The sequence below is a fragment of the Dendrobium catenatum genome, unplaced genomic scaffold (genome assembly GCF_001605985.2).
Source record: "Dendrobium catenatum unplaced genomic scaffold, ASM160598v2 original_scaffold_76759, whole genome shotgun sequence".
In the NCBI taxonomy this organism is placed as follows: domain Eukaryota; kingdom Viridiplantae; phylum Streptophyta; class Magnoliopsida; order Asparagales; family Orchidaceae; genus Dendrobium; species Dendrobium catenatum.
This window is the reverse complement of record NW_021395205.1, coordinates 158,394-172,350: the sequence shown is the minus strand read 5'-3', so window position 1 is coordinate 172,350 and position 13,957 is coordinate 158,394. Positions and strand designations below refer to the sequence as shown.

Sequence of the window (13,957 nt, the reverse complement as noted above, 5' to 3'; positions counted from 1 at the left end):
CTACAAGAGCGTGTATAGGGCTTTACCCGCCTCGTTGCACCTGTTGCACTGGGTTTCCCCCCACTATGCTACAAGAGCGCGTATATGGGTCCACCGGCGCGTCAGGCGCATCGAGGATGGGATTTAAGTTAGAAATTTTTATCTTGAAGACCGGCGGGGAGGCTCGTGGCATGAGGCAAGGGGCAGCTTTATTTGCATTGCAATTAACAAATAATTAATTATTTAATTAACATTAATTCATCAATTATATTTATTTATAATTAATGTTATTTAATTAAGATAAATTATAATTAGTAACAACCAAATAATTAATTAAAATTAATGATAGTTAACTATTTAATTATAATTAATTTATTAATTACAATTAATTATAATTAGTTATGCCTAATTATAATCAATGATAATTAATGATAATTAAAAGTTAAATATAATTAATAATAATTATTAATATTTCATTATAATTAATTATAATTAAAATAATTTAACATTAATTATAAATAAAGATAATTATTTAATTAATTATAATTAACATTAATCAGTTAATCAAGAACATAATTAAAATAACCCCCCCCCCCTTTTTTCCTCTCTGGTTCGGCGGATTCACGGGAATAAGTCGAGGAAGCGCGTGAAAGGTAGAAAGCTACCTTCATAATAGCTCACGTTATTGCTTCCGATCAAAATGTCGTAACTTCTGATCCTGCAGGTAAGGGAACGTCGTCGAAGGAAGGAGAGAAGCGCACGAAAGGACGAAAGTTACCTTCACAGTGTGAGCGAGCTCCGATTGTTGTCTCCGATCAAGACGTTGTGACTTTCGATCCAAGGGGACGAGAAAGTCGTTGGAGGTGCGAAGTCGGACGACCACGAGGGTGCCGAAGAAGCGGTGAAAAGGGAGAAAATCCCCTTCACAACAAGCGAGCTCTTCGTTGTTGCTTCCGATCGGAAAGTCGTAACTTCCACTCCGATTGGAAGGGACAACGTCAGAGCGAAGTCGAGCAATCACAAAGGAGCCGAAGGAGACGGGCTCTTCTAGGTTAGAGAGGAAATTTCCTCTCTCTCTCTCTCTCTCTCGTCGGATCGAAGGAGCGAAGTTGTATGGTCACGAAGGAGGCGAACAAGTGGCGTGTTTGGGAGAGAGTCAGAACTAGCAGCCTCATTCTTTCGGGTATTTAACGACAAATGAGGAGATTGTGGAGAGAGAGAGGCAAAGACGTGTGAAGAAGCGACGTTCGAACGTGCGCGGGATGACGACGACAGGTATGCATGATCTTTTTCTTTTTTTTATTTCATTCAACAGGTCAGCCCAAACGAGACACAAAAACACCTTACACTCACAATATTTGGAGAAGAAAGATACAGATGGAAGGGAAAACCGTGGAATATATATGAAGAAAGAGGGGGTGGGTGGGTGGGTGGGGAATGGTCATAAATTTATCACTTACTTATGCCACCCAAACAACCCATAAAAGCCTATCAAGTTAGCCATTTAATGAGGAGTTAATGCCCTTAGTATAGGAATACAAAAATGTGGAAATCGAACAACTAGCATCATGGGGAAAAATAACTAACATAGGGAAAGCTAGCAACAGGGAAAACAGGACAGCATGGGGAACACCAAGCAACTAACCAACATGGGATGAATTGGGCCAAGCCCAATAAGGAAAAACAATCCAAAATTAAATACCCATTTAGCCACCAAAGAACAAGGAAGCAAATTCAACATAAGTGAAAAGCCAATGGAGAGAAATTACCTAAGAGCACCAAACCCAAGCATGATCATGGGTTATTTTTCATCATAGGATAATACAAACAAAAACATAAAATAATAATTTTTGATTGCATCAAAATTAGGAGAAATAAGTACATGTATCGCTTCCCTCTTTATTTTTGATTGAATCAAAATAGGAGAAATAAAAACATAAAATGATAATTTTGTGCATCAAAATCGAAAGGTACTTATCAACAAGTTTGAGATGATACCCAAAACCTGTGTTCTTTAATGCTTATCTTTTTTAACAAAATATTACTCCTATTAATTTTTATTAGGGTTAGCTTTGATTAGTTTATTTTTCTTAAGGGGAATTTGTAGCCCTGATTATGGCTGAAACTTATAGAGCAAGAGGAGGTGAGGAAGAAACCAAAATTTTGATTCTGTTCAATTTGAGCTAATTTTAGGTTGTCTTGACTAGATCTAGTTAGCTTGATAGCAACCTGAAATATATAAATTTTATGTATATTTATAAATTTTTATGCATACATGTAACATGCATATATATATATATACAAATATCATAAATAGGTATTTAAGTGTGTGTGTGTATATATATATATATATATATATATGATAGATTTTGGATCAAGCTTACTCCAATAACAGAGTTCCTGAATAATCTTAACACTGATGAGTTAGTTGTGTTCAGTTGGCATCAATTTTGATGATGAGGTGAGGGCATTATTGCTATTATCTTCATTACCAGAAAGCTGACTTTCTCATCTCCAACTAAAACTAATCATGACCCATTGCAACTTTCTCATCATCATCCAGACTTTCTTCAAGGCCATCAAACAAGTGTTATATTAAATAAATGGTAATATCTATACGTTAAATGTGTAAATCCTATAAATTTGACTATTATGCCCAAATCCACGTGACATCAACTAATAAATTAATATTTATCATGTGCATTAAACATAAATTAAAGTTAAATACTGATAAATCCAACAAAAAACAGACAATTTGCAATTTATGTTAGTTTTTTTAACAAATGAACTTCTGCCTTTCAAGTTCTTTTAAAAAACTATATTTTTTTCAATAGAAAAGCTGCTGAAACTGCCCATTCCGCAAAAATAATATATCATTTTTAATACCAATTTACTAAATGTTAGTTAATTTCGACGAAGTTGTCGAAAAGTTAATTCTTAACCATTTATGATGAAAGAACTTGGCTCAAATAGGAATTTTTATTCTGTGCGGAGTCCGGACATTGTCCAGGTACCAACAAAAATGTGTCATGTCACCACAAAAATATACCGCGCTCGATATCAAGGCTCGGTACCAAGAGCGGACTGGACGGTTCTCCCATCCGGTGTCCGCACACAATAATCTATCCTCAAATAGTAAGCACTTGACAATAAAAGCTGCGTAAAGCATCACATACATTCACACACAAAGAGAGGGAGAGAAGTTGCGAACCAATTATGGGAACGGAAGCGAAGTCGGATCCCATCTTCTTCCTGGAGAAGGGAAGGCTGCAGAGCTGTAATGGGAAGGTCTTCAAGCCCGAAGGAAAAACAGTTTATCTATACCATACATATTTCCAGTATAGGTTAATAATATTGATGAAAGATGTCGTCGAAATATATTAAACAGGCTGCCATCTTATCCTTTTTGACCTTTTCCCTCCCTCTCTCTCTCTCTCTCTCTCTCTCTCCCTCTCTCTCTCTCAGCTGGATTGATTATGGTATAATGTGATATTTGACAGATATATTGTCTGTAACTTGTCAGGTGATTGCAATCATATACAATGAATTTCAGGAGATAAGCTCAAATAACTTGTCATACAAGGCATCTTAGCTTTGACAAAGTACACTGCTTATAGCATATCTGACGAAGTTCTGCTCTTCCCCCATCAATGGCGCCATTTGTGAGGTAAGCATGTTTGTCATGATCTTTGAATAAAAGATCAATAATAATAATAATAGGGGGAGCAAAAATTGCAGAAAAGAAGAAGAGATTGAACTAAAAAACGTTTGTTCTACTAAAGGTAAGGTAAGTCCATGACAATTGCAAGATTTTGAGTTTAGAATGTTATCTTCTACTTAGTGCAAATAATGACTCTTTATGAGTGAGTTGCGAGAAGCCTTTTGACATCATTCAAAGGCACATGAGAGTCACATGATGTTACCTAGGTTTCGTTTGGGACGCCTTCTTTATTGTCTTTCTTAATGTTTTTTAAAACAATTTTTTTTTTCAATGAATTCGAATATCCTGCTCTGTTCGAATTACAGAAACAAATGCATCAGCTCAACTCTGTAGTTTCTAACTACACTCCTCCTCAAATGGATGCTTCAATGGGTCCTCCTTCCTACCCACCAGCCAGAACCAATGGTTCATTAGAAAACCCCTACAGGCCAACCAGGCCCGATCATGGAGATTATGATAGGCGTGGAGTTCGCTTCAAATCAAAGAACTATTCTGAAGAATGGGACCTCCCCTCTGCACATCATCAGAATGGTGCAATCTTAACAATTCCTACCAACTTGGGAGCATTTGATGAAGTCTTCTTAAGATGGGAAAGCATCACCAAGAACCTTGTATCTTTGCAAGGGTTCACCGATAATAACGATAAAGCTGAATTTATCGAAAATCTTCTTGGTGAAGCCGAAAATCTTACATGGATGCAATGGAGAATGGCTTTCCCTAATGAGTACCAGACAACTATCAACACTGCTGACGGCAGAGAAGGTACTCAAAATATTATCTCCCAAATTCGAAGAGTTTTCATGCTAGAAGATCCTTATCAAGGATCTACACTCATCCAAGATGAAGCCTATAGAGACATTGAACGTCTCTCATGCAACAACCTGAAGGATGTACTCCAATTCATGAATGAGTACATGAGGATAGCTGCAAAAACTGGGCAAATGTTCACAAGTCCGGAACGTTCTGAAAAATTTTGGTCTAAACTCCCAGGAGATCTTGGAAGTCGAATCAAGATGGCTTTCGATACGAGGTATTCTGGTAATCAGGTAGGGGTCATCCCTAGAATCTTGTTTACATACAGGTACCTTGAAAATGAATGCAAGGAAGCTACATTCCATAGAGCTCTCAAAGGATTACAATTCTGTAATCAAATCCCTATTCCGGGATATTACAAAAAGCCTGAAAAGAAATACGGCATACGGAGATCAACTACCTATAAAGGTAAACCACATAACTCCCATGCGCGTATTGAGAAAAAGAAGCATCTTATTAGAAACAAAAACTGCAAATGCTTCTTGTGCGGAGAAGAAGGGCATTTCGCTCGAGAATGTCCTAATGACAAGAAAAGTATCAAAAGAGTAGCAATATTTGAAGGTATTGACATCCCTGATGATTGCGAAATCGTCTCTGTCGACGAAGGAGAAGCAGAAAGTGATGCCATATACAGCATCTCAGAAGGAGAAGATGCTAATGAAGCATACACCATACAGGAGACGATCTGCTACTTCCGAGAGACAGACCGAACATACTGGGTCGGAAAAGCTGAAAGTTGGCAACCAAGAGTTCAGGTAACTCAACGCCAATATGAATGCCAACATGAATGGCAAAAATATGAGGATATCACTGATCCTCAATATTTAAGGTGCCACTGCTGTAAAAGAGAAACGAACAAGAAATTTAGGATGCATTGTCCTAAATGTAATCTCACCTCCTGCGGTATGTGTTCTCCAAATTATTTTGATACTGTTCTAACATTACAAAGAGATACTCCTGTACAATACAATCCCAGGAACCTAGTACTGGAACAGACAAAATACATCAAATGGTGTGAAGGAGAAATGACTCAAAGCTGTTCCACCACTTAGAGCCGCAGAACCAGAAGAACTGCTTCAACTACAGCTTGAGAACACAAGGCTACAAATGGAAAATGAGTATCTACAAAAGAAGGTTGATGAAAACGAACATCTGCAAGAAGAATGTTCAGAACTCAGGGAAAAGCTTGCTGAGATTACAGCAAGAATTGAAGAAGAAGCAAATGTTCTAATCCCTGAGACATCACAGAAAGTCGCTGCTACTGAAGATACCACGAAAAGGGTAACAGCAAATAGACTTTTAAGGCTAACCGTTGAATTTGACATTCCAGGTGTCAAGACTTTCAAAGTTCTTGCTATCCTTGACACGGGAGCAACCACCTGTTGCATTGATCAATCCGTGATCCCGCAAGATGCCCTGGAACCAAATCCATTCCTTGTACACTTCAAAGGTGTCAATTCAGAAACAACGGCTGATAAAAAGCTTAAAGGAGGAAGGATGGTCATAGGAGACCAACAATTCAGAATCCCTTACACTTACGCTTTTCCAATGAAAATTGGAGAAGATATTCAAATGTTAATTGGATGTAACTTCATCAGAGCTATGCATGGTGGCGTACGAATCGAAGGAGATGAGGTAACCTTCTATAAAAATGTCACTACTATACATGCTAACATTACATCCTCCTGTATTGAAGATGAAGAATATGGGATGGCACAAGAAATCGAAAGAATGAGTGCCCATGAAATACAAATACCAGCTCCCTTTAAGAGACAATTTGAAGGATTAATTAAACAATTACAAGCAGCTGGATACATTGGAGATAATCCAATAAAACACTGGTTGGCAAACAAGGTCACATGTCAACTGGATATTAAAAATCCAGACATCACAATAGAAGATAGACCATTAAAACGTGTGACTCCACAAATGCAAGAGTCCTTTCAAAGACATATTAAAGCATTACTGGACCTTAAGGTAATCAGGCCGTGTCAAAGCAAGCACAGGACTACAGCTTTCTTGGCATCCTCCGGTACCACTATCAACCCAGTCACAGGAAAAGAAGAACGAGGAAAAGAAAGGATGGTATTCAACTACAAGAGGCTCAATGACAATACGCATAAAGATCAATATAGCCTCCCAGGGATTAATACCATCATCAACAAAATAGGAAATTGCTCTGTCTATTCCAAATTTGATCTTAAAAGTGGGTTTCATCAGGTAGCTATGCATCCTAACTCAATCCCCTGGACAGCATTCCTTGTCCCAAACGGTTTGTATGAATGGCTTGTTATGCCATTTGGACTTAAAAATGCCCCTGCCGTCTTCCAAAGAAGAATGGATTACTGCTTCAAAGGTACGGAGAATTTCATAGCTGTGTATATTGATGATATACTTGTCTTCTCCAAAAATAACCAGGAGCATGCTGAGCATTTAAAAATAATGCTGAAAATCTGTAAAGATAACGGACTTGTTCTAAGTCCCACAAAAATGAAGATCGGGGTCTCAACAATTGATTTCCTTGGAGCAACCATAGGCAACAACAAAATCCAGCTCCAAGAACACATCATCGAGAAAATCTCAGAATTCCAGGAAGACTCCCTTTCAGAAACTAAAAATCTGAGATCATGGCTAGGACTCCTCAATTATGCCTGGAACTACATCCCAAACATGGGAAAAAATCCTTGGCCTACTTTATGCTAAAGTAAGCCCCACTGGTGAAAGGAGAATGAACGCACAAGATTGGAAGATCGTCGCTGAAGTGAAGAAAATTATTCATAATCTTCCTAAATTATCTATTCCCCCCTTAAATTGTTTTATTATCATTGAAACAGACGGCTGTATGGAAGGTTGGGGAGGGGTGTGCAAACGGAAACCCCAACAATTTGATAATAAAAGTCATGAGCAAATCTGTGCTTATGATAGTGGAAAATTCAATCCTCCCAAATCCACTATTGATGCCGAGATTCATGCTGTCATGAACTCTCTTGACAAATTCAAAATCTATTATCTTGATAAAAACCAACTCTTGATCCGATCTGACTGCCAAGCAATCATATCTTTTTATAACAAAGCTGCCCAAAATAAACCTTCCAGAGTCAGATGGATCTCCTTCACTGACTTTATCACTGGCCTTGGCATTCCAGTTACCTTTGAACACATCAATGGGAAGGATAACTCTTTAGCTGACGCATTATCTCGACTTGTTTGCTCACTTTTTGCAGGATGGCAGCCCCCAACAACGAACTGGCTGGAACAAGTGGAGAAGGCTCTAATGGAGTGCATCACTCACTCCAACCAAGCAACATACCAGCTAGCCACACTTATCATATCTACACTGAGTACAAGCAAATCCTGGACGAGTTCTTCACAAAAATGGAGCAAGGAGGAATCCGAATGTCTGAAGCAGCAATCCATGAACAAAGGCTGCACCAACTTCATCAACGGGCTAACCAGCAAGCCCTCCAAGGACTCATCGAACTCCACATGGTCCATTCCCTCAAAACTGAAGCATTCAGAAAAAGAACCACCCGTGACAACTATTGGGGTGACTGGCTATCAAAGGTCAAGTAATTCCCGTTTCAGAAAAGTAACCTCTTTTTCAAGTTTATCAAGCTTCTCAGAAATTCTATAGTTATCACGAATATGAATTCGAGATGAAAGAAAGAGTCGGTCAAAATTTACAGCTTGATTGTGTGCAAGATTCTTGTTTGATATTTTATCAAAAGTAGAAAGATCAAGATATTCAAGGTTCGAGGTATGAGACTTATTATACCAGTCTTCAATAGATTTCTCCCATCGTTCTGACATTAGAGTCTAAGTTCAAAGAAAGTTCAGAAATTAGTAGCCCGATAAATCTTTAGCTCACATTACTTCGTACATAGTGGCTCTCTGGCCTGACGTCACTTTTCGTTCTTTTGCTCAGATTTATCAGAAAACTTCTCCCTTAGTTTCCGAGAATAAATACTGCCTTCAGATATTAAGGTCTTTATTCTAAAAAGTACTATACATGCTAGCATTACATCCTCCTGTATTGTTTATTATATAAAAATTTAAAAAAAATACTAAATCAATATCATAAGAGACGAGCAATCATAATTTTGACAATTTCTTGAATGAAATCTGTATCTATAAAAGTTCGGAATTGCTCCCAATAAGAAAAGGCGAAGATGAAGAGTTTAGTTTATGGCTGGGTGGGATTAGAAGAGGTGAAATGTTAATAGGATAAATTAATTTGGAGGAAAGATTTATGAAACATAAATATGTTAAACTCAACGAACGGATGAATTAAAATTAATTTAATCTGAGACTATGTAATAGGTATTAAATTGCATAAGTGTTGTTTGTAATTTATTAATTATTTATATTAATAAAATATAATTAAATGCATTAATTGACTCTTTTTTAAATGCAATAAATATAAATAAAATGAATGTATTTAAATGAATATAAATGAAGTTAATAAATATGTTAATTAAATGTATAAATAAAATAAAAGGTTGAGATTCATTTTTGATAAATTAAATGAAAGGCTAGGATTGTATTTGGGTGGAATCTCAAACTACACTTATATAGTAGTATAGATATAGATATGAGAGGACAATTTTCTAAAACTAAAATGAGTAATTAAGGTTTAAAGATACGCCAATTAGAAGTTAATGACCGCAAAAGGGATTCTGATTAGGCTGCGCCGCGTGAACACGTGAGATGAGAAAAGGTAGTGGGTCCCACTGATCGGAAATAACCGATCCTGGCCGTTTAGAATACAGATCTTGGTGAGGCAAGGACGGTGCACGGTGGCGTGGACCGACTTCCCGTACTTCCCACCTCTTCTTCTGTAATCGTCGGGTCGAAGGCAGAAGGGAACTAGTCCTTACGTTCGACCCTCGCCGAGCGCTCTCATGTCGATCCAAGGTCAGCTTCTCGATGTCACAGGTACTTTTCTTCTTCCTTCACACCGCCGATCGGGCGAAACCCCTCGCTCTCCCTCTCTCTATTTCGTTTTGTCTATTTCTTCTTCCTGAAATTGAAATGCGTGAGTTACGGTGATTCTTCTCCGGCCGGAAGTTGTGGGATGCAGCAGGCTGAAGGATACCGAATGGATTTCTCGCCAGGATCCCTACGTTTGTCTGGAGTACGCTAACACCAAGTTCCGCACCCGCACATGTACTGGTCGGTATATGCCTCCATCCCCTTCAGTCTCAGATCCCCTTCTTCTTCTTCTTCTTCTTCTTCTTCTTCTTCTCTCTCTCTCTCTCTCTCTCTCTCTCTCTCTCTCTCTCTCTCTCTCTCTCTCTCTTTGCTATTGTGTCTGATGGTTGAAATTATTTGAGGGAAGATGGTGGGAAGAACCCCACCTTCCAGGAGAAGACCGTCATACCGTTAATCGAAGGTCTCCGCGAGATCTCCGTCGCCGTATGGAATAGCAATACCATCACCTTTGACAGCTTCATCGGAAGCGGCCGGTAACCTCTCTCTCTCTCTCTCTCTCTCTCTCTCTCTCTCTCTCTCTCTCTCTCTCTCTCTCTCTCTCTATGCCTGTCTGAAACATCGCATCCCACAGGATTCAGCTGCAGAAGGTACTCTCCCAGGGCTATGACGACTCTTCTTGGACGCTTCAGACAAAATCCGGCAAGTAAGATTTCATCACCATTACCACCGACACCACCATTTCCACGCCAATAATAACCCTAACCACTTCGTTTCTCCCTCACCTACTTTTTCAGATTCGCCGGAGAAGTAAAGCTAATCTTGCACTTCGCCGGCACACATGTAAGTTACCCCTTCATTCTCTCCAAATCTTTGCCAAAAGTTGCAAAATCTAAACTCCGATCGATCTTCCATCTTCCTTGCAGCAGCAGCAGCAGCAACAGCACGGCCACCAACAACCCAAGCCACCGGAATCAAACCATCCAATGAGCACGCCACCCCCCTACATGCACATGGCCCCACCTACTTCTTCATCCTATGCTCCGCCGCCGGCTTACCCTTCCCCGATGAACGCGTACTCCGCCACAAATCCAGCTTACTCATCTACATACCTGCCCGCCCCTTATCCATCTTCCACCTACCCACCGCCGGCATACCCACCCGCCGCCTATCCGCCCACCGCCTATCCATCGCAGCCATACCCTCCTGCACCAGCAAATCCTTACCATGCTCCAGGTAATTTGGAATCTGGAAGTCGGAACCATCTCTGCTCTCTTTTCTTGCCATAAATAAATAAGCTGACAAATTGGTTTCTTGGATTCAGGACCTCACTCTGGAATTTATCCTCCACCGCCTTACTGAAGGAAAGGATGCAGTTGATACTAGTTTGGTTAGTGTGCAGAGTAGACATGGATTGAAGAAATGGTTAGTTGAAAAAGATTGTTCCACTGTGTTTGACAAGAGTTTGTCTCAGTGTTTTAACTTCTTATTTTGGTTTTTTTTTTTTGGGAATTTCTTATTTTGGTTTGGTTATTTCAATTTCTGTGCTTTTTTGAAAATCTAATCCGTTGGAATAAGACAATTGGATTGTGGATCGGTTTTTTGGTTTGTTGGAAAAAAAAATAATGCAAAGTTAAAAAAAAAAAAAAAAAAAAAAAAAAAAAAATCTAGGTTTCAAGTTTTACTTGGTTGATTGAATGGAAAAAAGAATATATAAATGAATTTATTGATGAATTTGGAATTCCCATTTAATTCATTTTTAATGTATCCAAAATTTGCTTGGCTTCATTGTATTTCAAATAATTCTGCTTGCGGCTTGCCTATCATCATTTATTCTTGCCTATCATTTAAATAGAAAAAAAGTGATTTTTGTGTATTTATTTTAAGCTTGATCAGATAATTCAAACATTTCAAATAAACAATATTTATTTTACATTATATTTTGTTTATTATGCATTCTATTTTATACAAATTAAGGATCTAATTGGAATGATTGCTTTATTTTATAAAGTTGGTTATATTTAATAAAAATATCATTTTTAATACTTTATAAGCATGTTATTTTAGGTTTATTTTTATCTTTCTTAAAATAGATTTGATTTAATACATCTACTCTCCTAATAGAGTCAACAGAAGACTGACATTTTTCACAACCAAATCATCTAAGACAACTCTTTCTAATCTTATCTATCATTGTAATTACTCCAACATTTTCACATATATACTCGTTTTGTATCCTATTGCTAAGTGTAAAGCCACTCATCTATATGAGCATCCTCAGCTTTGCGACCCTTAATTTTAAGCTCATCTTTTCAATATCAATATTCTTTTTCTTCTTCATATTATTATCTTTTTAATCTTATTCTATTCATTTATCAATCAGATCAATAAACATCCATAGTTGATTAAATGCATTAAAGAAAATTAATAAATAATGAAAATTGTAATTCACATTACTATAACTCATAATTACATCATCATGTCAATAGAGTCCGAAACAACATTTACAATAGTTTTCATATGCTACAAAAGAATATCATAAACTAAAAGAGTCGAAAGAAAATTAAAATATCATTATAGCTAAGCCTCAATTCACAGGCTCCTTACGTTTACCTTAAATCATGTAAAATCACGTAATGATCAAATAACTTAGCAAATAATTAAAATCTTACAATTTAAATTAATGCAAGGTAAAATAGGAATAATATGCAATAAATTCTAGGATGCAAGGAAGTCAATACATTAATATATGTTATATGTATCAATCATCTATGTCAATCAATTAGTCTATCTTTATTATTCAATCAGTTTCATTCAGTTTTATCATTCAATTATTCTCGTCAGCCTATCAATTATACAGTTCTATAGTAGTATCATTATCCATATTTAGTAACAATAAGTAGTAATAGAAATCAATGTTCATACAATATTAGTAATAATAGTTTGTATCTATATTAGTAATCAGTGTTAGAAATCAACATCAATAATCAATATCAGTAATCAGTAATTTGTATTCTATAAGATATTGAAATGAGAGTATCTTGTTCCCGCACTTATGAATATCAATTAGTCGTCTCGTATGACTCCCAATAAGTCTACTCATAACTCTCCTTGAATTATATGGATATGTCATCCGACTTTTTTTTACTCTCAATCAGTTTCCAGCTCCATATGACTTCCATCAATGATTCTTGAGATTATCAAGTGGGGTTATCTATAATATATATCAGATATTAATTAGTTTATTAATTTCTATAAGAGTAGTATCAATATAGTACATCCTTTGAGCCAGATCAATATCACATTCTAGTACGTATCAATCCTACCAATCATTTCAGCACATATTACATTTCAATATTATCATATCAAATCATAATACATCACTTTCAATCCATTTTTTAGTATACATTTGTCCTACTCTTTTCACAGAAACATTCAAATACACAAATTTAACTGATAAAAATGGAATAAATCATGTCATATTGTTTAGAGTGAGCAAATCTATAATATATCAAAAATTATAAGGTGAAAGCTTATGAAATTAGGAGATAATGCATTTTTGACAGATTTAGAAGAGATAAATCCACATAAATCAAAATTCTCAAAGATAGGGGTAAGAGGATAGTTACTTACAATGATCAGAACACTTTTTACAAAATCGTCAAATAAAAAAGTCCTTGAGAACTTCCTCTCTCTTCTTCTCCCCCCTTCTTCCTTTCCTTCTCGAGCAATTCATAGCTGAATGGAGGATGGAGGAGCTTATATACTAACCCATAGCTGAATGGAGGATGGAGGAGCTTATATACTAACCCAACGTGCTGCGGTTCATATAAAAATTAGATTTAATATGGAATAAAGACTTCAATGTTATGACAGGGATTTTTGGCGCTACTGTGTTCTTAAACCTAGCGCCTTAGCACTCACAATCTCAACGCCAAAACGCTCCAATTAAAACATAAATTCAAATATCTCATTTAAAAACAAGTTTTCATATATTTTGAGTTGTTACAGAAGTTTCATTTGAAACACTTTGTATTTTTCTATTACAATTCATTTAAGACAATTTTTAGAAAGTTATCAAAAATTATTATTTAAATTGACATAAATTTTGGTTGCTTGTGCTACTATAAAAATAGTCAAAAAAAATCCCTAATAGAACTTCAATATTGTGGCTAGGAAAGCCACAATATTGGTGCTTGGGCTGTATGAGTTCTTTGGCTCCAGAGATTATTTGGCGCTCTCACAATAAAAGATTAAACCAAAATAAACTCCCAAACAGAAAGGTGGTCTAGCACTTCGTTCTACTCTTCATCTCTATAATTAGTTTACAACTAAAACAATATAGAGATTTTATCCATCCTCAAGGATATTATTATCTCCCAAACATAAAGTCCTGGTCTAATTAAAGAAAAATTATTATGTCCGGACGCCTGAAAATGCACCACATCATCCAATACCGAGCAGTACCGAGCCTTGGTACTGAGTACCGAATGACGTAGCACATTTTCATTGGGC

General features: G+C 36.8%; 2 protein-coding genes across 10 annotated transcripts in view; both read left to right on the top strand.

Moving 5' to 3' along the window:
• Window positions 1–8,566, top strand: part of LOC110095647 (transposon Ty3-I Gag-Pol polyprotein) — a 38,628-nt gene extending 30,062 nt beyond the window's left edge. For 5 of the 8 annotated variants that reach the window (XM_028691876.1, XM_028691872.1, XM_020821271.2 and 2 more), the window contains 2 exons: window positions 3,503–3,646; window positions 4,006–8,566. In XM_028691876.1, coding sequence (XP_028547709.1) covers window positions 5,621–7,216 — 1,596 coding nt within the window. In that variant the 5' untranslated portion in view covers window positions 3,503–3,646; window positions 4,006–5,620 and the 3' untranslated portion in view covers window positions 7,217–8,566. Of the gene's footprint in view, window positions 1–1,126; window positions 1,255–3,502; window positions 3,767–4,005 lie in introns of those variants that run through there. The other 3 variants (XM_028691874.1, XM_028691878.1, XM_028691877.1) reach the window with 2 other exon arrangements.
• A 432-nt stretch (window positions 8,567–8,998) lies between these two features.
• Window positions 8,999–11,038, top strand: LOC110095362 (elicitor-responsive protein 1). 2 transcript variants are annotated; one of them, XM_020820891.2, is made up of 7 exons: window positions 8,999–9,448; window positions 9,581–9,685; window positions 9,852–9,978; window positions 10,077–10,148; window positions 10,240–10,285; window positions 10,372–10,678; window positions 10,767–11,038. In XM_020820891.2, exons 1-7 carry the CDS (start codon window positions 9,415–9,417, stop codon window positions 10,802–10,804), a joined length of 729 nt encoding a protein of 242 aa, XP_020676550.1. In that variant the 5' UTR covers window positions 8,999–9,414; the 3' UTR covers window positions 10,805–11,038. The 2 variants fall into 2 exon arrangements, with proteins under 2 accessions (XP_020676550.1, XP_020676546.1); XM_020820887.2 differs by having other exon boundaries at window positions 9,185–9,448; window positions 10,369–10,678.
• Window positions 11,039–13,957: the final 2,919 nt, after the last annotated feature.

Excerpts from the sequence above, each read along its gene's own strand:
- LOC110095362 (XM_020820887.2), top strand. The coding sequence starts at position 9,415 with ATGTCGATCCAAGGTCAGCTTCTCGATGTCACAG. Across the intron at positions 9,979-10,076 it reads AGCTTCATCGGAAGCGGCCG|GATTCAGCTGCAGAAGGTAC; the intron begins GTAACCTCTCTC and ends CGCATCCCACAG. Across the intron at positions 10,679-10,766 it reads AAATCCTTACCATGCTCCAG|GACCTCACTCTGGAATTTAT; the intron begins GTAATTTGGAAT and ends TCTTGGATTCAG.